A 27,149-nucleotide genomic window follows, 5' to 3' on the forward strand; every position below is an offset into this window, starting at 1 on the left:
ACATCTGCTAAATATGTGTATGTGACCAATAACATCTGCTAAATATGTATATGTGACCAATAACATCTGCTAAATATGTATATGTGACCAATAACATCTGCTAAATATGTATATGTGACCAATAACATCTGCTAAATATGTATATGTGACCAATAACATCTGCTAAATATGTATATGTGACCAATAACATCTGCTAAATATGTATATGTGACCAATAACATCTGCTAAATATGTATATGTGACCAATAACATCTGCTAAATATGTATATGTGACCAATAACATCTGCTAAATATGTATATGTGACCAATAACATCTGCTAAATATGTATATGTGACCAATAACATCTGCTAAATATGTATATGTGACCAATAACATCTGCTAAATATGTGTATGTGACCAATAACATCTGCTAAATATGTGTATGTGACCAATAACATCTGCTAAATATGTGTACGTGACCAATAACATCTGTTAAATATGTGTACGTGACCAATAAAATAACATTTGATTTGATTTCACCTAAAAAATTCAATGTGATGATGTTGAATCAACATGGAAAACTGATTGGATTCGCAAACATTCTTCAAAGGGACTTTCGTATTCTTTTCACCCAACGTCGAGCCTAAATGCAATGACATGGTGACTGTTTGGTTGTTGTATTGTTTGTATATCGTTGTATTTTAGATTTGTGCGACTGTCCTTGTCAGTGTATCAGTGTTCTGTTACTTGTCATGTTTTGTGTTTTTATGTGGACCCCAGGAAGAGTAGCTGCTGCTTCTGCTAAAGCTCATGGGGACTCAAATCAACCAATGAACAAAGCACCCCTGTTGTTGTGACCTATGGGCGCGTTCCTGGCACAAGCCATATTTTAAAACGGCTGGATCGGCATTTTAAGTATTAGTTAACCACATCTTAAGTTATAGCAATCTGTCAGTTGATGACACAGTGATGACGTGGCACTGGTTGGCGCGTGCAACGTTTGAGCAGCAGAACGCGACCGATTTATCAAGAGGGCACACTGGCATGCACTGGCACAGCTGGTTGTGTCATCCAGTATCAGCTGACTGGAGAACGGTGCTTGTAGGCTTTCCAGTCCACCGTGATCGCAAACGAGGTGAATTGCCTGACCTGTGGAGAAAATGTTTAACCCCGCGTCCGGAGGTCCTTACTAATGAATACAGAGTGAAAGGGATATAATGAGAAAAGGCAAGACAGAGAGAGAATAATTTGTGCATCTGCGTTTGAGTTTAGTGAAGTTGTGACAGTTTACAAACGCTAAATGGATTTCCACTTTCATTGCACTCTCTAACAACGTATGCGAGAGAGAGACAGAGAGAGAGAGAGAGAGAGAGAGAGAGAAGGGTGCGCGCGCCAAAGGTACATCCAGCGTCTGTCAGAAGAGTCGCAGCGTCCTCCTCGAGCAGAAGTTTGATCTCTGCGCGCAGAAGAAGGATTCTAATTCCACAAGTACGATGCGTCATCGGAAGTGTTTTGGATATGTATGTACCGCTGTTTACCTGTGGACGGCGTTCTGCTTTAAAGGTAAGTAGGCACATGTATATATTTAGCATATTTTACGCAGAAAGAAACAACTGTCAGTGCATAGAAGTGTTTTGAGAGATTCAAATTAAACACCCATCGGTATCGTGATGTTTACATCAATAACTGGTAATGCCATTTGCCTATGCCATTTTTGCACTATAAAATAAATACATAAACCAAATGAATAGGATACTTGTAGATATTTCTATATTTTGGTAATATCGTAATATAAGTATGGTAATACTTTTAAGGGAAAGAAAATAATGGAACGTAATGAAAAAAAGTGGGAAAACAATGGTATTGACATGATCCAGAGATGTATCCCGAATTGCGAAACATGTAGAAGTGAGTAACACAGATGTTATCATGAAGGCTATCCATCTCACGACCTGTCCATTTAGAGCTGTCAAATCCTTCCTCGTTGGTGTGTATCTCCGGCACCCTGACCTCCTTAATACTCCGGTAACATCTGTTGTGTGTGTCTGAAGAAGCTGGGGCGGCGAGGCACAGGCACGCGCTAAAACCAATATCCCGGGAGGGAGCAATATCCTATATCTCAGCCAGAGCACGATCATCTGGGAGGACTGGACTGAGGAATCCACGCCAATAGGTCCGGGATCGAGAGAGGGCGATGAAACGTTCAACATTATTTTATGTTTAGACCATCGGCTACATTTCGTTTATCATGTAGGCCTTTTAATTGATCCATTTGGGTTCATTCGATTTATTTTTTATTTATTTTACACTCCCTTCCCTACCTAGGCTGGGTCAGTCCCAAAATGTGCCCTATTCCCTCTCTGGTCTAAAGTAGTGCACTATATAGGGAATAGGGCTCTGGTCTAAAGTAGTGCACTATATAGGGAATAGGGCTCTGGTCTAAAGTAGTGCACTATATAGGGAATAGGGCTCTGGTTTAAAGTAGTGCATTATATAGGGAATATGGTGCCATTTGGAACACATTAGGCACCTGAAAATGTTCTACCCCCAAAACATAATACTGATGAACAGTTAATCAAATGACCACCAGGACTGTTTGCACTGACTCTCCTTCCACTGGTTCTATGCACACTCACACATACTGACACTCCAACACTCACACATACTGACACTACAACACTCACACATACTGACACTCCAACACTCACACATACTGACACTCCAACACTCACATACTGACACTCCAACACACACACGTACACACACACTACATAGGCTCACACACACAAAACACACACACACACACTACATACGCTCACACACACACACACACACAGAGAAAACACACACACACACTGCATATGCTCACACACACAAAACACACACACACACACTACATACGCTCACACACACACACACAGAGAAAACACACACACACACTGCATATGCTCACACACACAAAACACATGCATACATATTGACTCCTCACACACACACACACTACATATTGCCTCCACACACACACACACACTTTCACCCTCTCCATACTCTGCTGTTACTCTGTTTAAACCTGTCCTGATTGCCTAGTCCCTTCCACCCTTGTACATATTTGATCACACGTGCGGAACACAACAAGTGTAGGCTTTACCGTGAAATTCTTACTAACCAGCCCTTTGCCTACACACACACTGACACACACAGCCAAAGACACCACCAGGTCTGGCAAAAGCAGTCTATTGTCAATCATCAATACGGCTGTAGAGTTGAGGATTCCCTCCATGAACTGGTGATAGCCAGTGGACTCTGAGAGTTGAGGATTCCCTCCATGAACCGGTGATAGCCAGTGGACTCTGAGAGTTGAGGAGTCCCTCCATGAACCGGTGATAGCCAGTGGACTCTGAGAGTTGAGGAGTCCCTCCATGAACCGGTGATAGCCAGTGGACTCTGAGAGTTGAGGAGTCCCTCCATGAACCGGTGATAGCCAGTGGACTCTGAGAGTTGAGGATTCCATGAACCTGTGATAGCCAGTGGACTCTGAGAGTCAAGTTGTGTCTTGCTGGTTTAGTATGTTGTACCTCACCTTAGCCTTTTGAACCAACCTCCGTCCATCATACACAGGTATCACCATTAAGGTGTCCAATCATCTTTATGTCTACTGTGAGACGGATATGAACGTTTTTAAAATCACCTCCAATCTCTCTCAAGGTTATGACTGACTGACAACTGACTGGCCCTCAATTACACTTTTTCTGGGGTCTGAAATCAAAAGTTTGTCGAACGATTTTGTATTTTGGAAGTACGATTCAAAATGCGTATTTCCTGCTTTCTGTTGTGAAGATTGTGTAATATCAATTAGAGGAATGTTATCAGCTTTAATCTTCAGTAAATGATAAATATTGACACCATGTATTTTAGATGGAATCAGGCAGAAGGTTTGGATTGTTACATTTGTTTTATTTTGTCAATAAAACGTTTTAGGTTGAAAGATACAGCAGCTAAATCTATTGATCTTCTTAATGTTTGTGACCCCACCCTCTTGTTATTGGTTGTTCTTAATGTTTGTGACCCCACCCCCTTGTTATTGGTTGTTCTTAATGTTTGTGACCCCACCCCCTTGTTATTGGTTGTTCTTAATGTTTGTGACCCCACCCCCTTGTTATTGGTTGTTCTTAATGTTTGTGACCACACCCCCTTGTTATTGGTTGTTCTTAATGTTTGTGACCCCACCCTCTTGTTATTGGTTCTTCTTAATGTTTGTGACCCCACCCCCTTGTTATTGGTTGTTCTTAATGTTTGTGACCCCACCCCCTTGTTATTGGTTGTTCTTAATGTTTGTGACCCCACCCCCTTGTTATTGGTTGTTCTTAATGTTTGTGACCCCACCCCCTTGTTATTGGTTGTTCTTAATGTTTGTGACCCCACCCCCTTGTTATTGGTTGTTCTTAATGTTTGTGACCCCACCCCCTTGTTATTGGTTGTTCTTAATGTTTGTGACCCCACCCCCTTGTTATTGGTTGTTCTTAATGTTTGTGACCACACCCCCTTGTTATTGGTTGTTCTTAATGTTTGTGACCCCACCCTCTTGTTATTGGTTGTTCTTAATGTTTGTGACCCCACCCCCTTGTTATTGGTTGTTCTTAATGTTTGTGACCCCACCCCCTTGTTATTGGTTGTTCTTAATGTTTGTGACCACACCCCCTTGTTATTGGTTGTTCTTAATGTTTGTGACCCCACCCTCTTGTTATTGGTTCTTCTTAATGTTTGTGACCCCACCCCCTTGTTATTGGTTGTTCTTAATGTTTGTGACCACACCCCCTTGTTATTGGTTGTTCTTAATGTTTGTGACCCCACCCCCTTGTTATTGGTTGTTCTTAATGTTTGTGACCCCACCCCCTTGTTATTGGTTGTTCTTAATGTTTGTGACCACACCCCCTTGTTATTGGTTCTTCTTAATGTTTGTGACCACACCCCCTTGTTATTGGTTCTTCTTAATGTTTGTGACCCCACCCCCTTGTTATTGGTTCTTCTTAATGTTTGTGACCACACCCCCTTGTTATTGGTTGTTCTTAATGTTTGTGACCCCACCCCCTTGTTATTGGTTCTTCTTAATGTTTGTGACCACACCCCCTTGTTATTGGTTGTTCTTAATGTTTGTGACCCCACCCTCTTGTTATTGGTTCTTCTTAATGTTTGTGACCCCACCCCCTTGTTATTGGTTCTTCTTAATGTTTGTGACCACACCCCCTTGTTATTGGTTGTTCTTAATGTTTGTGACCCCACCCCCTTGTTATTGGTTGTTCTTAATGTTTGTGACCCCACCCTCTTGTTATTGGTTCTTCTTAATGTTTGTGACCCCACCCCCTTGTTATTGGTTCTTCTTAATGTTTGTGACCCCACCCCCTTGTTATTGGTTGTTCTTAATGTTTGTGACCCCACCCCCTTGTTATTGGTTGTTCTTAATGTTTGTGACCCCACCCTCTTGTTATTGGTTCTTCTTAATGTTTGTGACCCCACCCCCTTGTTATTGGTTGTTCTTAATGTTTGTGACCACACCCCCTTGTTATTGGTTGTTCTTAATGTTTGTGACCCCACCCCCTTGTTATTGGTTGTTCTTAATGTTTGTGACCCCACCCCCTTGTTATTGGTTGTTCTTAATGTTTGTGACCACACCCCCTTGTTATTGGTTCTTCTTAATGTTTGTGACCCCACCCTCTTGTTATTGGTTCTTCTTAATGTTTGTGACCACTCCCCCTTGTTATTGGTTGTTCTTAATGTTTGTGACCCCACCCCCTTGTTATTGGTTGTTCTTAATGTTTGTGACCCCACCCCCTTGTTATTGGTTGTTCTTAATGTTTGTGACCCCACCCCCTTGTTATTGGTTGTTCTTAATGTTTGTGACCCCGCCCCCTTGTTTTTGGTTCTTCTTAATGTTTGTGACCCCACCCCCTTGTTTTTGGTTCCCGCTCTGAGCTTGTCTGCATACCAAATGGACCCCTATTCCCTATATAGTGCACTACTTTTGACAAGGGCCCATAGGTCCTATAGGGCTGTGGTCAAAAGTAGTGCACTATATAGGGAATAGGGTGCCATTTGGAACACATTTCTTGTTTTGGCTCTCCCTGGTGATATCTGATTCTGAAATGAGTTTTTTACAATGAGATTCTGGAACCATTTTTAGGATGGACAGGAGATTCTCATCCTCAGAATAGTTCTAATGGTGTTCCTCTGTTCTCTGTTTTGTTCGTCAAGGAAAAGAACGAACTACAGAAGACAATAGCAGGTTAATATGCTTGTCTTCTCTGAGCCTCTACTTGTGGGGATTTGAAACATGTCGAGTTGGTCTTTTAGTCACAATGATGTGCCTTGCTTTTTGTTGTTGTGTAAAACAACACGCTGTAAAGAGGTCTCGCAATGCTTTCTAGGATGGAGGAAAGCTCAAATTGTTATCCTGGAATCTCTGGTGGTTGTTTATTCCCCGTCAGTGATGAAAAGCTGTCTGGGCTTAACCCGTAACCTCCGACCTCTGAGAGATCTGTGATGGATTTAATTTAGGTGGAAATATCTCAGCTTAGTGACTGGCCTCAGGCTTTAGACAGATGTTCTGTGGTGTGTGTGTGTAATCCAGTGTCAGTGTGTGTCTTGGATATGACATGTAAAGTGTCCGTTAAACCGTGATGTTGAACATGTATGGCTCATGTTATGGTGTTTTAGCTGAGCCATACAGTGTGTTATTATAAGAGGTTGACACAGCAATGAACCCCATACACTTCCCATATGTATCCTGACTCCCATATCTGCTTCTGCTACAGTATATGGTTAACTCCTTAACATATTGTTAACTCCCCTCCCTGACCAAGGCCCCACAGCATGATGCTGCCACCACCATGCTTCACTGTAGGGATGCTGCCAGGTTTCCTCCAGACGTGACGCTTGGCATTCATGCCAAAGAGTTACATTTTGGTTTCATCAGACCAGAGAATTTTGTTTCTCATGGTCTGAGAGTCTTTAGGTGCCTTTTGGCAAACTCTAAGTGGGCTGTCATGTGCCTTTTACTGAGGAGTGGCTTCTGTCTGGCCACTCTACCATAAAGGCCTGATTGGTGGAGTGCTGCAGAGATGGTTGTCCTTCTGGAAGGTTCTCCCATCTCCACAAAGGAACTCTGGAGCTCTGTCAGAGTGATTATCGGGTTCTTGGTCACCTCCCTGACCAATGCCCTTCTCAACCGATTGCTCAGTTTGGCCGGGCGGCCAGCTCTAGGAAGTGTCTTGGTGGTTCCGAACTTCTTCCATTTAAGAATGATGGAGGCCACTGTGTTCTTGGGGACCTTCAATGCTGCAGAAATGTTTTTGTGCACTTCCCCAGATCTGTCGACAAAATCCTGTCTCTTACCTCTACGGACAATTCCTTCGACCTCATGGCTTGGTTTTTGCTATGACATGCACTGTCAACTGTGGGACCTTATATAGACAGGTGTGTGCCTTTCCAAATCACATCCAATCAATTGAATTGCTGAATTAAAAAAAAGATGTTATCAGTTTTAGAAGAAGACTAACGTAACAAAATGTCAAAAAAGTCAAGGGGTCTGAATACAAATGCACTGTATACAAGAGTTGTCACAAATGGAACTGGGACTAGGCTGTATGCCCTGACCTGGTAAAACCTCTGGGCCCCAGTTACATGCTATTTATCAGGTCCTGTGGTGTGGAAACACTCCTGGCCCTGTAAGAGGAGGACGCATCCCAACAACCCCCTGTCTATGGCTACGCATCCCTGTCTATGACTGTGTCTCAAAAGGCACCTTTATACCGGTAATAGCCAGGCTGGCATTTACATCGCTGGTCTATAGTTGATCAACTCCTGTATGACATAGTGCTTTATTAAAGGTGGTCGGCCCACCACATCATAGCAACCCCTGTTTGTTAGACGGAGAATGTCAAGGCATGATTTCCCTTGATGCGAGTGGCAATCTTTTATGTTGACATTCTGGAGACAAATGAGCGTGATTCTGGATAATGGAATTCATTGCGGTCGTGTATGTACATTTTACACTGTGCCAAGTCTGAAACATGAGGTCTGGTGAATGAGCAGAACATGTATCTCGTAGATTGTCATTTAGTTCAGCGGTTGGCCCGTCTAGACGTAACCATGGCGATTGCATTTAGAATGCGGCTGGGTAAAGAATGTATTCTCCGTCTGGTTTCACTACCATCAACAACTATCATCATGTGACAGAATGGAAACATCTAGGGAATAGCATGTCACAGATGATCGTTGACGCTGTGACATGTGCCTGTTGAGATTCTATTGGAAGGCAGCGGTGCACTCAAAGGCACTTAAACTGGCTGCTTCATCGTAACAATGGCCTCGTGCCCCATAAAATAAAATGTTTTATTTTAGTACAACACAACTGAAGGGTATTGATCGAAGACGTTTCTCTCGTATGGATATTGGAGTTATGAAGGGAACCTAATGCAGTGAAACAGAGAGATGGGATCCTTTTAAACTGGAGTTATGAAGGGAACCTAATGCAGTGAGACAGAGAGATGGGAGCTTTTAAAGTGGAGTTATGAAGGGAACCTAATGCAGTGAAACTGAGAGATGGGAGCCTTTAAAGTGGAGTTATGAAGGGAACCTAATGCAGTGAAACTGAGAGATGGGATCCTTTAAAGTGGAGTTACGAAGGGAACCTAATGCAGTGAAACTGAGAGATGGGATCCTTTAAAGTGGAGTTATGAAGGGAACCTAATGCAGTGAAACTGAGAGATGGGAGCCTTTAAAGTGGAGTTATGAAGGGAACCTAATGCAGTGAAACAGAGAGATGGGATCCTTTTAAAGTGGAGTTATGAAGGGAACCTAATGCAGTGAAACTGAGAGATGGGATCCTTTAAAGTGGAGTTATGAAGGGAACCTAATGCAGTGAAACAGAGAGATGGGAGCCTTTTAAAGTGGAGTTATGAAGGGAACCTAATGCAGTGAAACAGAGAGATGGGAGCCTTTTAAAGTGGAGTTATGAAGGGAACCTAATGCAGTGAAACTGAGAGATGGGATCCTTTAAAGTGGAGTTATGAAGGGAACCTAATGCAGTGAAACTGAGAGATGGGAGCCTTTGAAGTGGAGTTATGAAGGGAACCTAATGCAGTGAAACAGAGAGAAGGGAGCCATTTGTTGTAGGTGATTGTTTTCTAGTTCTTTGGCTACGTTGGTTGGCCTCTGATGGTGGATTGGTTTATATAATAAACATTGTGAAATTATGTCACAATGAGGTGATAGTAGGAGGAAGAGGAGGAGGAAGAGATGGAGGGAATGAGGGAGGAAGAGGAGAAGAGATGGAGAGAACGAGGGAGGAAGAGGAGAAGAGATGGGGGAAGGAGGAGGAAAAGAGATGGGGGAAGGGGGAAAGGGGAGGAGAAGAGATAAAGGGGAGGAATCCTAAACTAGGTCCCTGGTTATATTACGTTACAGTATATCTGCGTCCCAAATAGCATCCTATTCGCTACATAGTGCACTGTTTTTGAACAGAGCCCTATCGACCAATAGGGGGCCATTTGGGACGGGGCCCACCAGTGTATAATCCTGCCCTATTTTTTGCCTTTATGACCTCGTTATGAGCCAGGGATTTTCATCTCTGAAGTACACAACAAACGTCCAAAGGCTGCATCTGAAAAGGCACCCTATTCCATTAATAGTGCACTACTTTTAACCAGGGCCCATCTGAAATGGCACCCTATTCCCTTAATAGTGCACTACTTTTGACTAGGTGCAATTTGGGACGCCCTCAGACTTTCACAGAAATCACATTAGGTGATTTAATATTAACAAAGAGACAGGATTTCCTGTTACTCTCTGATTCAATCTGGTTCACTAGAACAGTCTAGGATGTTGCTTTAATCCAGACAAGGTCATGGTTATTCATTTATTTATGACAGCAAATGTGTGTATTCAAGCTAATCCTGTGTTCATCTAATGTACTTTTCAATACTTGTTCCCTGAATATAGTAGCGACCTTGACCCAACACCTAGCGACCTAGCCAAGAGGTTCAGATCTCTTGGCGTTACAGCTATAGTAAGGTGCTGGGTTGACAATCTCAAGGTCCCTGGTCTGGACCGACTTCGCAAAAATATTGACAAGTATAATGGGACAGATTGGGCTGAGGTACATCCCATAATACACCGTGATCTGAGACATAGGGACTAGGCAGTGGTGTCAAAATACTTGAAAGTACTAGTACTTAAATTCTTTGGGGGGGTATCTGTACTTTAAATTTATATATACTGTATATACATTATTTATTTATTATTATAAAAACATTTTTTAACCCTTTTGCGTCATATCCAAATGGTAGTTACAGTCTTGTCCCATCGCTGCAACTCCCGTGTGGACTCATGAGAGGTGAAAGGTCGAGAGCCATGCGTCCTCCTGCTTCTTGACACTTGGCACGTTTAACCCGGAAGCCAGCCGCACCAATGTGTCGGAGGAAACACTGTCCAACTGGCAACCGGGTCAGCCTGCATGTGCCCGGCCCGCCACAGGACTCGCTAGAGCACTATGGGACAAGGACACCCCGAACCCTTCCCTCCCCAACCCAGATGACGTGAGACAATTTTGTGTCGCCTCAGGGGTTTCCAGGTTGTGGCCAGCTGGTATGGGACCAGGATATGTAGTAACGCAGCTAGCGCTGCAACACAGCCTGGTATGGGACCAGGATATGTAGTAACGCAGCTAGCGCTGCAACACAGCCTGGTATGGGACCAGGATATGTAGTAACGCAGCTAGCGCTGCAACACAGCCTGGTATGGGACCAGGATATGTAGTAACGCAGCTAGCGCTGCAACACAGCCTGGTATGGGACCAGGATATGTAGTAACGCAGCTAGCGCTGCGACACAGCCTGGTATGGGACCAGGATATGTAGTAACGCAGCTAGCGCTGCGACACAGCCTGGTATGGGACCAGGATATGTAGTAACGCAGCTAGCGCTGCGACACAGCCTGGTATGGGACCAGGATATGTAGTAACGCAGCTAGCGCTGCGACACAGCCTGGTATGGGACCAGGATATGTAGTAACGCAGCTAGCGCTGCAACACAGCCTGGTATGGGACCAGGATATGTAGTAACGCAGCTAGCGCTGCGACACAGCCTGGTATGGGACCAGGATATGTAGTAACGCAGCTAGCGCTGCGACACAGCCTGGTATGGGACCAGGATATGTAGTAACGCAGCTAGCGCTGCGACACAGCCTGGTATGGGACCAGGATATGTAGTAACGCAGCTAGCGCTGCGACACAGCCTGGTATGGGACCAGGATATGTAGTAACGCAGCTAGCGCTGCGACACAGCCTGGTATGGGACCAGGATATGTAGTAACGCAGCTAGCGCTGCAACACAGCCTGGTATGGGACCAGGATATGTAGTAACGCAGCTAGCGCTGCGACACAGCCTGGTATGGGACCAGGATATGTAGTAACGCAGCTAGCGCTGCGACACAGCCTGGTATGGGACCAGGATATGTAGTAACGCAGCTAGCGCTGCGACACAGCCTGGTATGGGACCAGGATATGTAGTAACGCAGCTAGCGCTGCGACACAGCCTGGTATGGGACCAGGATATGTAGTAACGCAGCTAGCGCTGCGACACAGCCTGGTATGGGACCAGGAAATGTAGTAACGCAGCTAGCGCTGCAACACAGCCTGGTATGGGACCAGGATATGTAGTAACGCAGCTAGCGCTGCAACACAGCCTGGTATGGGACCAGGATATGTAGTAACGCAGCTAGCGCTGCAACACAGCCTGGTATGGGACCAGGATATGTAGTAACGCAGCTGGCGCTGCGACACAGCCTGGTATGGGACCAGGATATGTAGTAACGCAGCTAGCGCTGCGACACAGCCTGGTATGGGACCAGGATATGTAGTAACGCAGCTAGCGCTGCGACACAGCCTGGTATGGGACCAGGATATGTAGTAACGCAGCTAGCGCTGCGACACAGCCTGGTATGGGACCAGGATATGTAGTAACGCAGCTAGCGCTGCGACACAGCCTGGTATGGGACCAGGAAATGTAGTAACGCAGCTAGCGCTGCAACACAGCCTGGTATGGGACCAGGATATGTAGTAACGCAGCTAGCGCTGCAACACAGCCTGGTATGGGACCAGGATATGTAGTAACGCAGCTAGCGCTGCAACACAGCCTGGTATGGGACCAGGATATGTAGTAACGCAGCTGGCGCTGCGACACAGCCTGGTATGGGACCAGGATATGTAGTAACGCAGCTAGCGCTGCGACACAGCCTGGTATGGGACCAGGATATGTAGTAACGCAGCTAGCGCTGCGACACAGCCTGGTATGGGACCAGGATATGTAGTAACGCAGCTAGCGCTGCAACACAGCCTGGTATGGGACCAGGATATGTAGTAACGCAGCTAGCGCTGCAACACAGCCTGGTATGGGACCAGGATATGTAGTAACGCAGCTAGCGCTGCGACACAGCCTGGTATGGGACCAGGATATGTAGTAACGCAGCTAGCGCTGCGACACAGCCTGGTATGGGACCAGGATATGTAGTAACGCAGCTAGCGCTGCAACACAGCCTGGTATGGGACCAGGATATGTAGTAACGCAGCTAGCGCTGCGACACAGCCTGGTATGGGACCAGGATATGTAGTAACGCAGCTAGCGCTGCAACACAGCCTGGTATGGGACCAGGATATGTAGTAACGCAGCTAGCGCTGCGACACAGCCTGGTATGGGACCAGGATATGTAGTAACGCAGCTAGCGCTGCGACACAGCCTGGTATGGGACCAGGATATGTAGTAACGCAGCTAGCGCTAGACCGCTACGATGCAGTGCCTTAGACCGCTGCGATGCAGGGCCTTAGACCGCTGCGATGCAGGGCCTTAGACCGCTACGATGCAGGGCCTTAGACCGCTGCGATGCAGGGCCTTAGACCGCTACGATGCAGTGCCTTAGACCGCTGCGATGCAGGGCCTTAGACCGCTACGATGCAGGGCCTTAGACCGCTGCGATGCAGGGCCTTAGACCGCTACGATGCAGTGCCTTAGACCGCTGCGATGCAGGGCCTTAGACCGCTGCGATGCAGGGCCTTAGACCGCTACGATACAGTGCCTTAGACCGCTGCGATGCAGTGCCTTAGACCGCTACGATGCAGTGCCTTAGACCGCTGCGATGCAGGGCCTTAGACCGCTACGATGCAGGGCCTTAGACCGCTACGATGCAGTGCCTTAGACCGCTGCGATGCAGTGCCTTAGACCGCTACGATGCAGGGCCTTAGACCGCTACGATGCGGTACCTTAGACCGCTGCGATGCAGTGCCTTAGACCGCTACGATGCAGTGCCTTAGACCGCTGCGATGCAGGGCCTTAGACCGCTGCGATGCAGGGCCTTAGACCGCTACGATGCAGTGCCTTAGACCGCTGAGATGCAGGGCCTTAGACCGCTACGATGCAGTGCCTTAGACCGCTACGATGCAGGGCCTTAGACCGCTGCGATGCAGGGCCTTAGACCGCTGCGATGCAGGGCCTTAGACCGCTGCGATGCAGTGCCTTAGACCGCTGCGATGCAGGGCCTTAGACCGCTACGATGCAGGGCCTTAGACCGCTGCGATGCAGTGCCTTAGACCGCTACGATGCAGTGCCTTAGACCGCTGCGATGCAGGGCCTTAGACCGCTGCGATGCAGTGCCTTAGACCGCTGCGATGCAGGGCCTTAGACCGCTGCGATGCAGGGCCTTAGACCGCTACGATGCAGGGCCTTAGACCGCTGCGATGCAGTGCCTTAGACCGCTGCGATGCAGGGCCTTAGACCGCTGCGATGCAGTGCCTTAGACCGCTGCGATGCAGGGCCTTAGACCGATGCGATGCAGGGCCTTAGACCGCTGCGATGCAGGGCCTTAGACCGCTGCGATGCAGTGCCTTAGACCGCTACGATGCAGGGCCTTAGACCGCTGCGATGCAGGGCCTTAGACCGCTGCGATGCAGGGCCTTAGACCGCTACGATGCAGGGCCTTAGACCGCTGCGATGCAGGGCCTTAGACCGCTGCGATGCAGGGCCTTAGACCGCTGCGATGCAGGGCCTTAGACCGCTGCGATGCAGGGCCTTAGACCGATGCGATGCAGGGCCTTAGACCGCTGCGATGCAGGGCCTTAGACCGCTGCGATGCAGGGCCTTAGACCGCTGCGATGCAGTGCCTTAGACCGCTGCGATGCAGTGCCTTAGACCGCTGCGATGCAGGGCCTTAGACCGCTGCGATGCAGTGCCTTAGACCGCTGCGATGCAGGGCCTTAGACCGCTGCGATGCAGTGCCTTAGACCGCTGCGATGCAGGGCCTTAGACCGATGCGATGCAGGGCCTTAGACCGCTGCGATGCAGGGCCTTAGACCGCTGCGATGCAGTGCCTTAGACCGCTGCGATGCAGGGCCTTAGACCGCTGCGATGCAGTGCCTTAGACCGCTGCGATGCAGGGCCTTAGACCGCTGCGATGCAGTGCCTTAGACCGCTGAGATGCAGTGCCTTAGACCGCTGCAATGCAGGGCCTTAGACCGCTGCGATGCAGGGCCTTAGACCGCTGAGATGCAGGGCCTTAGACCGCTGCGATGCAGGGCCTTAGACCGCTGCGATGCAGGGCCTTAGACCGCTGAGATGCAGGGCCTTAGACCGCTGAGATGCAGGGCCTTAGACCGCTGAGATGCAGGGCCTTAGACCGCTACGATGCAGGGCCTTAGACCGCTGCACTACTAGGGAGGCCTACTATTTATATTTTTGAAAAACCTTTACTTTTACTTCACTACATTTCTAAAGAAATTGATGTACTTTTTACTCCATACATTTTCCCAGGACAGGAAAATAGTCCAATTCACACACTTATCAAGAGAACATCTCTGGTCATCCATCCTTCCTCTGATCTGACAGACTCACTAAGCACAAAGGCTTGGTTTGTAAATGAGGTCTGAGTGTTGGAGTGTGCCCCCTGGCTATCTGTAAATGAGGTCTGAGTGTTGGAGTCTAGCCCCCTGGCTATCTGTAAATGAGGTCTGAGTGTTGGAGTCTAGCCCCCTGGCTATCTGTAAATGAGGTCTGAGTGTTGGAGTGTGCCCCCTGGCTATCTGTAAATGAGGTCTGAGTGTTGGAGTGTGCCCCCTGGCTATCTGTAAATGAGGTCTGAGTGTTGGAGTGTGCCCCCTGGCTATCTGTAAATGAGGTCTGAGTGTTGGAGTGTGCCCCCTGGCTATCTGTAAATGAGGTCTGAGTGTTGGAGTGTGCCCCCTGGCTATCTGTAAATGAGGTCTGAGTGTTGGAGTGTGCCCCCTGGCTATCTGTAAATGAGGTCTGAGTGTTGGAGTGTGCCCCCTGGCTATTCGTAAATGAGGTCTGAGTGTTGGAGTGTGCCCCTGGCTATCTGTAAATGAGGTCTGAGTGTTGGAGTGTGCCCCCTGGCTATCTGTAAATGAGGTCTGAGTGTTGGAGTGTGCCCCCTGGCTATCTGTAAATGAGGTCTGAGTGTTGGAGTGTGCCCCCTGGCTATTCGTAAATGAGGTCTGAGTGTTGGAGTGTGCCCCCTGGCTATCTGTAAATGAGGTCTGAGTGTTGGAGTGTGCCCCCTGGCTATCTGTAAATGAGGTCTGAGTGTTGGAGTCTAGCCCCCTGGCTATCTGTAAATGAGGTCTGAGTGTTGGAGTGTGCCCCCTGGCTATCTGTAAATGAGGTCTGAGTGTTGGAGTGTGCCCCCTGGCTATCTGTAAATGAGGTCTGAGTGTTGGAGTGTGCCCCCTGGCTATCTGTAAATGAGGTCTGAGTGTTGGAGTGTGCCCCCTGGCTATCTGTAAATGAGGTCTGAGTGTTGGAGTGTGCCCCCTGGCTATCTGTAAATGAGGTCTGAGTGTTGGAGTCTAGCCCCCTGGCTATCTGTAAATGAGGTCTGAGTGTTGGAGTCTAGCCCCCTGGCTATCTGTAAATGAGGTCTGAGTGTTGGAGTGTGCCCCCTGGCTATCTGTAAATGAGGTCTGAGTGTTGGAGTGTGCCCCCTGGCTATCTGTAAATGAGGTCTGAGTGTTGGAGTGTGCCCCCTGGCTATCTGTAAATGAGGTCTGAGTGTTGGAGTGTGCCCCCTGGCTATCTGTAAATGAGGTCTGAGTGTTGGAGTGTGCCCCCTGGCTATCTGTAAATGAGGTCTGAGTGTTGGAGTGTGCCCCCTGGCTATCTGTAAATGAGGTCTGAGTGTTGGAGTGTGCCCCCTGGCTATCTGTAAATGAGGTCTGAGTGTTGGAGTGTGCCCCCTGGCTATCTGTAAATGAGGTCTGAGTGTTGGAGTGTGCCCCCTGGCTATCTGTAAATGAGGTCTGAGTGTTGGAGTCTAGCCCCCTGGCTATCTGTAAATGAGGTCTGAGTGTTGGAGTCTAGCCCCCTGGCTATCTGTAAATGAGGTCTGAGTGTTGGAGTGTGCCCCCTGGCTATCTGTAAATGAGGTCTGAGTGTTGGAGTGTGCCCCCTGGCTATCTGTAAATGAGGTCTGAGTGTTGGAGTGTGCCCCCTGGCTATCTGTAAATGAGGTCTGAGTGTTGGAGTGTGCCCCCTGGCTATCTGTAAATGAGGTCTGAGTGTTGGAGTGTGCCCCCTGGCTATCTGTAAATGAGGTCTGAGTGTTGGAGTGTGCCCCCTGGCTATCTGTAAATGAGGTCTGAGTGTTGGAGTGTGCCCCCTGGCTATCTGTAAATGAGGTCTGAGTGTTGGAGTGTGCCCCCTGGCTATCTGTAAATGAGGTCTGAGTGTTGGAGTGTGCCCCCTGGCTATCTGTAAATGAGGTCTGAGTGTTGGAGTGTGCCCCCTGGCTATCTGTAAATGAGGTCTGAGTGTTGGAGTGTGCCCCCTGGCTATCTGTAAATGAGGTCTGAGTGTTGGAGTGTGCCCCCTGGCTATCTGTAAATGAGGTCTGAGTGTTGGAGTGTGCCCCCTGGCTATTTGTAAATGAGGTCTGAGTGTTGGAGTGTGCCCCCTGGCTATCTGTAAATGAGGTCTGAGTGTTGGAGTGTGCCCCCTGGCTATCTGTAAATGAGGTCTGAGTGTTGGAGTGTGCCCCCTGGCTATCTGTAAATGAGGTCTGAGTGTTGGAGTGTGCCCCCTGGCTATCTGTAAATGAGGTCTGAGTGTTGGAGTGTGCCCCCTGGCTATCTGTAAATGAGGTCTGAGTGTTGGAGTGTGCCCCCTGGCTATCTGTAAATGAGGTCTGAGTGTTGGAGTGTGCCCCCTGGCTATCTGTAAATGAGGTCTGAGTGTTGGAGTCTAGCCCCCTGGCTATCTGTAAATGAGGTCTGAGTGTTGGAGTCTAGCCCCCTGGCTATCTGTAAATGAGGTCTGAGTGTTGGAGTGTGCCCCCTGGCTATCTGTAAATGAGGTCTGAGTGTTGGAGTGTGCCCCCTGGCTATCTGTAAATGAGGTCTGAGTGTTGGAGTGTGCCCCCTGGCTATCTGTAAATGAGGTCTGAGTGTTGGAGTGTGCCCCCTGGCTATCTGTAAATGAGGTCTGAGTGTTGGAGTGTGCCCCCTGGCTATCTGTAAATGAGGTCTGAGTGTTGGAGTGTGCCCCCTGGCTATCTGTAAATGAGGTCTGAGTGTTGGAGTCTAGCCCCCTGGCTATCTGTAAATGAGGTCTGAGTGTTGGAGTCTAGCCCCCTGGCTATCTGTAAATGAGGTCTGAGTGTTGGAGTCTAAACCCCTGGCTATCTGTAAATGAGGTCTGAGTGTTGGAGTGTGCCCCCTGGCTATCTGTAAATGAGGTCTGAGTGTTGGAGTGTGCCCCCTGGCTATCTGTAAATGAGGTCTGAGTGTTGGAGTCTAGCCCCCTGGCTATCTGTAAATGAGGTCTGAGTGTTGGAGTGTGCCCCCTGGCTATCTGTAAATGAGGTCTGAGTGTTGGAGTGTGCCCCCTGGCTATCTGTAAATGAGGTGTGAGTGTTGGAGTGTGCCCCCTGGCTATCTGTAAATGAGGTCTGAGTGTTGGAGTCTAGCCCCCTGGCTATCTGTAAATGAGGTCTGAGTGTTGGAGTGTGCCCCCTGGCTATCTGTAAATGAGGTCTGAGTGTTGGAGTCTAGCCCCCTGGCTATCTGTAAATGAGGTCTGAGTGTTGGAGTGTGCCCCCTGGCTATCTGTAAATGAGGTCTGAGTGTTGGAGTGTGCCCCCTGGCTATCTGTAAATGAGGTCTGAGTGTTGGAGTGTGCCCCCTGGCTATCTGTAAATGAGGTCTGAGTGTTGGAGTGTGCCCCCTGGCTATCTGTAAATGAGGTCTGAGTGTTGGAGTCTAGCCCCCTGGCTATCTGTAAATGAGGTCTGAGTGTTGGAGTGTGCCCCCTGGCTATCTGTAAATGAGGTCTGAGTGTTGGAGTCTAGCCCCCTGGCTATCTGTAAATGAGGTCTGAGTGTTGGAGTGTGCCCCCTGGCTATCTGTAAATGAGGTCTGAGTGTTGGAGTGTGCCCCCTGGCTATCTGTAAATGAGGTCTGAGTGTTGGAGTGTGCCCCCTGGCTATCTGTAAATGAGGTCTGAGTGTTGGAGTGTGCCCCCTGGCTATCTGTAAATGAGGTCTGAGTGTTGGAGTGTGCCCCCTGGCTATCTGTAAATGAGGTCTGAGTGTTGGAGTGTGCCCCCTGGCTATCTGTAAATGAGGTCTGAGTGTTGGAGTGTGCCCCCTGGCTATCTGTAAATGAGGTCTGAGTGTTGGAGTGTGCCCCCTGGCTATCTGTAAATGAGGTCTGAGTGTTGGAGTGTGCCCCCTGGCTATCTGTAAATGAGGTCTGAGTGTTGGAGTCTAGCCCCCTGGCTATCTGTAAATGAGGTCTGAGTGTTGGAGTGTGCCCCCTGGCTATCTGTAAATGAGGTCTGAGTGTTGGAGTGTGCCCCCTGGCTATCTGTAAATGAGGTCTGAGTGTTGGAGTGTGCCCCCTGGCTATCTGTAAATGAGGTCTGAGTGTTGGAGTCTAGCCCCCTGGCTATCTGTAAATGAGGTCTGAGTGTTGGAGTGTGCCCCCTGGCTATCTGTAAATGAGGTCTGAGTGTTGGAGTGTGCCCCCTGGCTATCTGTAAATGAGGTCTGAGTGTTGGAGTGTGCCCCCTGGCTATCTGTAAATGAGGTCTGAGTGTTGGAGTGTGCCCCCTGGCTATCTGTAAATGAGGTCTGAGTGTTGGAGTCTAGCCCCCTGGCTATCTGTAAATGAGGTCTGAGTGTTGGAGTGTGCCCCCTGGCTATCTGTAAATGAGGTCTGAGTGTTGGAGTCTAGCCCCCTGGCTATCTGTAAATGAGGTCTGAGTGTTGGAGTGTGCCCCCTGGCTATCTGTAAATGAGGTCTGAGTGTTGGAGTGTGCCCCCTGGCTATCTGTAAATGAGGTCTGAGTGTTGGAGTCTAGCCCCCTGGCTATCTGTAAATGAGGTCTGAGTGTTGGAGTCTAGCCCCCTGGCTATCTGTAAATGAGGTCTGAGTGTTGGAGTGTGCCCCCTGGCTATCTGTAAATGAGGTCTGAGTGTTGGAGTGTGCCCCCTGGCTATCTGTAAATGAGGTCTGAGTGTTGGAGTGTGCCCCCTGGCTATCTGTAAATGAGGTCTGAGTGTTGGAGTCTAGCCCCCTGGCTATCTGTAAATGAGGTCTGAGTGTTGGAGTCTAGCCCCCTGGCTATCTGTAAATGAGGTCTGAGTGTTGGAGTCTAGCCCCCTGGCTATCTGTAAATGAGGTCTGAGTGTTGGAGTCTAGCCCCCTGGCTATCTGTAAATGAGGTCTGAGTGTTGGAGTCTAGCCCCCTGGCTATCTGTAAATGAGGTCTGAGTGTTGGAGTCTAGCCCCCTGGCTATCTGTAAATGAGGTCTGAGTGTTGGAGTGTGCCCCCTGGCTATCTGTAAATGAGGTCTGAGTGTTGGAGTCTAGCCCCCTGGCTATCTGTAAATGAGGTCTGAGTGTTGGAGTGTGCCCCCTGGCTATCTGTAAATGAGGTCTGAGTGTTGGAGTGTGCCCCCTGGCTATCTGTAAATGAGGTCTGAGTGTTGGAGTGTGCCCCCTGGCTATCTGTAAATGAGGTCTGAGTGTTGGAGTGTGCCCCTGGCTATCTGTAAATGAGGTCTGAGTGTTGGAGTGTGCCCCCTGGCTATCTGTAAATGAGGTCTGAGTGTTGGAGTGTGCCCCCTGGCTATCTGTAAATGAGGTCTGAGTGTTGGAGTGTGCCCCCTGGCTATCTGTAAATGAGGTCTGAGTGTTGGAGTGTGCCCCCTGGCTATCTGTAAATGAGGTCTGAGTGTTGGAGTGTGCCCCCTGGCTATCTGTAAATGAGGTCTGAGTGTTGGAGTGTGCCCCCTGGCTATCTGTAAATGAGGTCTGAGTGTTGGAGTGTGCCCCCTGGCTATCTGTAAATGAGGTCTGAGTGTTGGAGTGTGCCCCCTGGCTATCTGTAAATGAGGTCTGAGTGTTGGAGTGTGCCCCCTGGCTATCTGTAAATGAGGTCTGAGTGTTGGAGTGTGCCCCCTGGCTATCTGTAAATGAGGTCTGAGTGTTGGAGTGTGCCCCCTGGCTATCTGTAAATGAGGTCTGAGTGTTGGAGTGTGCCCCCTGGCTATCTGTAAATGAGGTCTGAGTGTTGGAGTGTGCCCCCTGGCTATCTGTAAATGAGGTCTGAGTGTTGGAGTGTGCCCCCTGGCTATCTGTAAATGAGGTCTGAGTGTTGGAGTGTGCCCCCTGGCTATCTGTAAATGAGGTCTGAGTGTTGGAGTGTGCCCCCTGGCTATCTGTAAATGAGGTCTGAGTGTTGGAGTGTGCCCCCTGGCTATCTGTAAATGAGGTCTGAGTGTTGGAGTGTGCCCCCTGGCTATCTGTAAATGAGGTCTGAGTGTTGGAGTGTGCCCCCTGGCTATCTGTAAATGAGGTCTGAGTGTTGGAGTGTGCCCCCTGGCTATCTGTAAATGAGGTCTGAGTGTTGGAGTCTAGCCCCCTGGCTATCTGTAAATGAGGTCTGAGTGTTGGAGTCTAGCCCCCTGGCTATCTGTAAATGAGGTCTGAGTGTTGGAGTGTGCCCCCTGGCTATCTGTAAATGAGGTCTGAGTGTTGGAGTGTGCCCCCTGGCTATCTGTAAATGAGGTCTGAGTGTTGGAGTGTGCCCCCTGGCTATCTGTAAATGAGGTCTGAGTGTTGGAGTGTGCCCCCTGGCTATCTGTAAATGAGGTCTGAGTGTTGGAGTGTGCCCCCTGGCTATCTGTAAATGAGGTCTGAGTGTTGGAGTGTGCCCCCTGGCTATCTGTAAATGAGGTCTGAGTGTTGGAGTCTAGCCCCCTGGCTATCTGTAAATGAGGTCTGAGTGTTGGAGTCTAGCCCCCTGGCTATCTGTAAATGAGGTCTGAGTGTTGGAGTCTAAACCCCTGGCTATCTGTAAATGAGGTCTGAGTGTTGGAGTGTGCCCCCTGGCTATCTGTAAATGAGGTCTGAGTGTTGGAGTGTGCCCCCTGGCTATCTGTAAATGAGGTCTGAGTGTTGGAGTCTAGCCCCCTGGCTATCTGTAAATGAGGTCTGAGTGTTGGAGTGTGCCCCCTGGCTATCTGTAAATGAGGTCTGAGTGTTGGAGTGTGCCCCCTGGCTATCTGTAAATGAGGTCTGAGTGTTGGAGTCTAGCCCCCTGGCTATCTGTAAATGAGGTCTGAGTGTTGGAGTGTGCCCCCTGGCTATCTGTAAATGAGGTCTGAGTGTTGGAGTCTAGCCCCCTGGCTATCTGTAAATGAGGTCTGAGTGTTGGAGTGTGCCCCCTGGCTATCTGTAAATGAGGTCTGAGTGTTGGAGTGTGCCCCCTGGCTATCTGTAAATGAGGTCTGAGTGTTGGAGTGTGCCCCCTGGCTATCTGTAAATGAGGTCTGAGTGTTGGAGTGTGCCCCCTGGCTATCTGTAAATGAGGTCTGAGTGTTGGAGTCTAGCCCCCTGGCTATCTGTAAATGAGGTCTGAGTGTTGGAGTGTGCCCCCTGGCTATCTGTAAATGAGGTCTGAGTGTTGGAGTCTAGCCCCCTGGCTATCTGTAAATGAGGTCTGAGTGTTGGAGTGTGCCCCCTGGCTATCTGTAAATGAGGTCTGAGTGTTGGAGTGTGCCCCCTGGCTATCTGTAAATGAGGTCTGAGTGTTGGAGTGTGCCCCCTGGCTATCTGTAAATGAGGTCTGAGTGTTGGAGTGTGCCCCCTGGCTATCTGTAAATGAGGTCTGAGTGTTGGAGTGTGCCCCCTGGCTATCTGTAAATGAGGTCTGAGTGTTGGAGTGTGCCCCCTGGCTATCTGTAAATGAGGTCTGAGTGTTGGAGTGTGCCCCCTGGCTATCTGTAAATGAGGTCTGAGTGTTGGAGTGTGCCCCCTGGCTATCTGTAAATGAGGTCTGAGTGTTGGAGTGTGCCCCCTGGCTATCTGTAAATGAGGTCTGAGTGTTGGAGTCTAGCCCCCTGGCTATCTGTAAATGAGGTCTGAGTGTTGGAGTGTGCCCCCTGGCTATCTGTAAATGAGGTCTGAGTGTTGGAGTGTGCCCCCTGGCTATCTGTAAATGAGGTCTGAGTGTTGGAGTGTGCCCCCTGGCTATCTGTAAATGAGGTCTGAGTGTTGGAGTCTAGCCCCCTGGCTATCTGTAAATGAGGTCTGAGTGTTGGAGTGTGCCCCCTGGCTATCTGTAAATGAGGTCTGAGTGTTGGAGTGTGCCCCCTGGCTATCTGTAAATGAGGTCTGAGTGTTGGAGTGTGCCCCCTGGCTATCTGTAAATGAGGTCTGAGTGTTGGAGTGTGCCCCCTGGCTATCTGTAAATGAGGTCTGAGTGTTGGAGTCTAGCCCCCTGGCTATCTGTAAATGAGGTCTGAGTGTTGGAGTGTGCCCCCTGGCTATCTGTAAATGAGGTCTGAGTGTTGGAGTCTAGCCCCCTGGCTATCTGTAAATGAGGTCTGAGTGTTGGAGTGTGCCCCCTGGCTATCTGTAAATGAGGTCTGAGTGTTGGAGTGTGCCCCCTGGCTATCTGTAAATGAGGTCTGAGTGTTGGAGTCTAGCCCCCTGGCTATCTGTAAATGAGGTCTGAGTGTTGGAGTCTAGCCCCCTGGCTATCTGTAAATGAGGTCTGAGTGTTGGAGTGTGCCCCCTGGCTATCTGTAAATGAGGTCTGAGTGTTGGAGTGTGCCCCCTGGCTATCTGTAAATGAGGTCTGAGTGTTGGAGTGTGCCCCCTGGCTATCTGTAAATGAGGTCTGAGTGTTGGAGTCTAGCCCCCTGGCTATCTGTAAATGAGGTCTGAGTGTTGGAGTCTAGCCCCCTGGCTATCTGTAAATGAGGTCTGAGTGTTGGAGTCTAGCCCCCTGGCTATCTGTAAATGAGGTCTGAGTGTTGGAGTCTAGCCCCCTGGCTATCTGTAAATGAGGTCTGAGTGTTGGAGTCTAGCCCCCTGGCTATCTGTAAATGAGGTCTGAGTGTTGGAGTCTAGCCCCCTGGCTATCTGTAAATGAGGTCTGAGTGTTGGAGTGTGCCCCCTGGCTATCTGTAAATGAGGTCTGAGTGTTGGAGTCTAGCCCCCTGGCTATCTGTAAATGAGGTCTGAGTGTTGGAGTGTGCCCCCTGGCTATCTGTAAATGAGGTCTGAGTGTTGGAGTGTGCCCCCTGGCTATCTGTAAATGAGGTCTGAGTGTTGGAGTGTGCCCCCTGGCTATCTGTAAATGAGGTCTGAGTGTTGGAGTGTGCCCCTGGCTATCTGTAAATGAGGTCTGAGTGTTGGAGTGTGCCCCCTGGCTATCTGTAAATGAGGTCTGAGTGTTGGAGTGTGCCCCCTGGCTATCTGTAAATGAGGTCTGAGTGTTGGAGTGTGCCCCCTGGCTATCCGTAAATCAAAATAACAAGACTATGTTGCCATCTGGTTTGATTAATATAAGGAATTTGAAATGATTTATACTTTTACTTTAACTTTTGATACTTAAGTATATTTTAGCAATTACATTTACCTGTGTATATTTAAAAGCAAATACTTTTACTCAAGTAGTATTTTACTGGGTGACTATCACTTTTTTTACGTGAGTCATTTTCTATTAAGGTATCTTTACTTTACAACTGGTTACTTTTTCCACCACTGGACCTAGATGAAAGGAGGTACATAAATTAAATTCATTATCATCAGAATGTCTTTTAAGATGAAGTATAATTAAAGAACTGGTCATTACAAAGATGATATAAGACATCTTTCCATGTGATAATATCATCAGAACGTCTTTTTAAGATGAAGTATCATTAAAGAACTGGTCATTACAAAGATGATATAAGACATCTTTCCATGTGATAATATCATCAGACGAGACAGTTTTATTGGGTGAATGAATGTGGTCTTCGTCCTGTTACTTGAGATGTTGCATTGATATAACAGGACATGTGTGCTTGTGTTTCCAGAACGGCTGGTTAGACCTTGTAAGGTCTTGTCTGGGTAGGTGTAATACTCCTTAGTAACAGCCTTCGACGAAGTGAAATCATTCATGTCAAAGGGCTCTATAGGGAAACGTATGACATTGTGTGCACAGAAAGACAGGCCGCATGTGGAACAATCCTTAACTATATGACATGTATTCTACGCGCGCATACACACACACACACACACACACACACACACACACACACACACACACACACACACACACACACACACACACACACACACACACACACACACACACACACACACACACACACACGTTATGTTCTTCTATCCTTGTGGGGACCTAAAATTAATTTACATTCAAAATACTATTTTACCTAAACCTAACCACCAACCCCTAACCCTAATTCTAACCCTAATTCTAAACCTAACCCTAATTCTAACCCTAATTCTAAACCTAACCCTAATTCTAACCCTAACCCTAATTCTAACCCTAAACTTAACCCCTAATTTTAAAATAGCCTTTGTCCTCATGGGGATGTGGGAAATGTCCCCACGAGGGAGAATTTGCCTTGTTTTATTATCCTTGTGGGGGATTGTGGGGATTTTCGGGCCCCACAAGGATAGAAGAACAAGACCACACACACACACACACACACACACACACACACACACACACACACACACACACACACACACACACACACACACACACACACACACACTTTTACATACTAATCATTTGACATACTATTTCATCATATACACTTGACATATTACATAACATTAAACACACTGTCCTCGCACACACTTCTGAACCTGTGTAGATGGACTCACACTGCTAAACCTGTGTAGATAGATGGACTCACACTGCTGAACCTGTGTAGATGGACTCACACTGCTGAACCTGTGTAGATGGACTCACACTGCTGAACCTGTGTAGATGGACTCACACTGCTGAACCTGTGTAGATAGATGGACTCACACTGCTAAACCTGTGTAGATAGATGACCTCACCCTGCTGAACCTGTGTAGATAGATAGACTCACACTGCTGAACCTGTGTAGATAGATGACCTCACACTGCTGAACTTGTGTAGATAGATGGACTCACACTGCTGAACCTGTGTAGATAGATGGACTCACACTGCTGAACCTGTGTAGATAGATGACCTCACCCTGCTGAACCTGTGTAGATGGACTCACACTGCTGAACCTGTGTAGATAGATGCACTCACACTGCTGAACCTGTGTAGATAGATGGACTCACACTGCTGAACCTGGTTAGACAGATGGACTCACACTGCTGAACCTGTGTAGATGGACTCACACTGCTGAACCTGTGTAGATAGATGGACTCACACTGCTGAACCTGTGTAGATAGATGGACTCACACTGCTGAACCTGTGTAGATAGATGGACTCACACTGCTGAACCTGTGTAGATAGATGGACTCACACTGCTGAACCTGTGTAGATAGATGACCTCACACTGCTGAACCTGTGTAGATGGACTCACACTGCTGAACCTGTTTAGATAGATGGACTCACCCTGCTGAACCTGTGTAGATGGACTCACACTGCTGAACCTGTGTAGATAGATGCACTCACACTGCTGAACATGTGTAGATAGATGGACTCACACTGCTGAACCTGTGTAGATAGATGACCTCACACTGCAGAACCTGTGTAGATAGATGGACTCACACTGCTGAACCTGTGTAGATGGACTCACACTGCTGAACCTGTGTAGATAGATGGACTCACACTGCTGAACCTGTGTAGATAGATGACCTCACACTGCTGAACCTGTGTAGATAGATGGACTCACACTGCTGAACCTGTGTAGATAGATGGACTCACACTGCTGAACCTGTGTAGATAGATGGACTCACACTGCTGAACCTGTGTAGATAGATGACCTCACACTGCTGAACCTGTGTAGATAGATGGACTCACACTGCTGAACCTGTGTAGATAGATGGACTCACACTGCTGAACCTGTGTAGATAGATGACCTCACCCTGCTGAACCTGTGTAGATGGACTCACACTGCTGAACCTGTGTAGATAGATGGACTCACACTGCTGAACCTGTGTAGATAGATGGACTCACACTGCTGAACCTGTGTAGATAGATGGACTCACACTGCTGAACCTGTGTAGATAGATGGACTCACACTGACTCCCATTCTAATAATAAGAGCACCTTGCCTTTTCAGGTCCTGATGCACTTAAACAAGTCATGCAAGCTGCTGATGAAGATACAGACACACAGACACATTACCACACACACACACACACACACACACACACACACACACACACACACACACACACACACACACACACACACACACACACACACACACACACACACACACACACACACACACACACACACACACACACACACACAGTCTCTGGTCCCGTCTGGCCCAACGGCACCGCTGTGTTAAACAAACGCTGGGCTGCTTCCCAAATAGCAGCCTAGTCCCTACACAGCACACTATAGGCCTGCCCTTGGTCAATGGTAGTGCACTATATAGGGACTAGAGTGTCATTTGGGAAGCAGTCCCTGTGTGTGTTAGCCTCAGTTTGACCCTGACAGATAAACACAGCCCAACCTACTAGTGTCCTACTGGGTCCCAAATGGTACCCTGGTCTAAAGTAGTGCACTATATAGGGAATAGGGCTCTGGTCAAAAGTAGTGCACTATATAGGGAATAGGGCCCTGGTCAAAAGTAGTGCACTATATAGGGAATAG

The 27,149-nt window shown here is 48.3% G+C and overlaps 1 protein-coding gene across 1 annotated transcript in view; it reads left to right on the forward strand.

Moving 5' to 3' along the window:
• Positions 1-1,025: 1,025 nt before the first annotated feature.
• Positions 1,026-27,149, forward strand: part of LOC139579485 (neuronal acetylcholine receptor subunit alpha-7-like) — an 84,275-nt gene continuing 58,151 nt past the window's right edge. The window contains exon 1 of the mRNA XM_071408179.1: positions 1,026-1,543. Coding sequence (XP_071264280.1) covers positions 1,474-1,543 — 70 coding nt within the window. The 5' untranslated portion in view covers positions 1,026-1,473. The remainder of the gene's footprint in view (positions 1,544-27,149) is intronic.

Source organism: Salvelinus alpinus, chromosome 6 (genome assembly GCF_045679555.1).
Source record: "Salvelinus alpinus chromosome 6, SLU_Salpinus.1, whole genome shotgun sequence".
Taxonomy (NCBI): domain Eukaryota; kingdom Metazoa; phylum Chordata; class Actinopteri; order Salmoniformes; family Salmonidae; genus Salvelinus; species Salvelinus alpinus.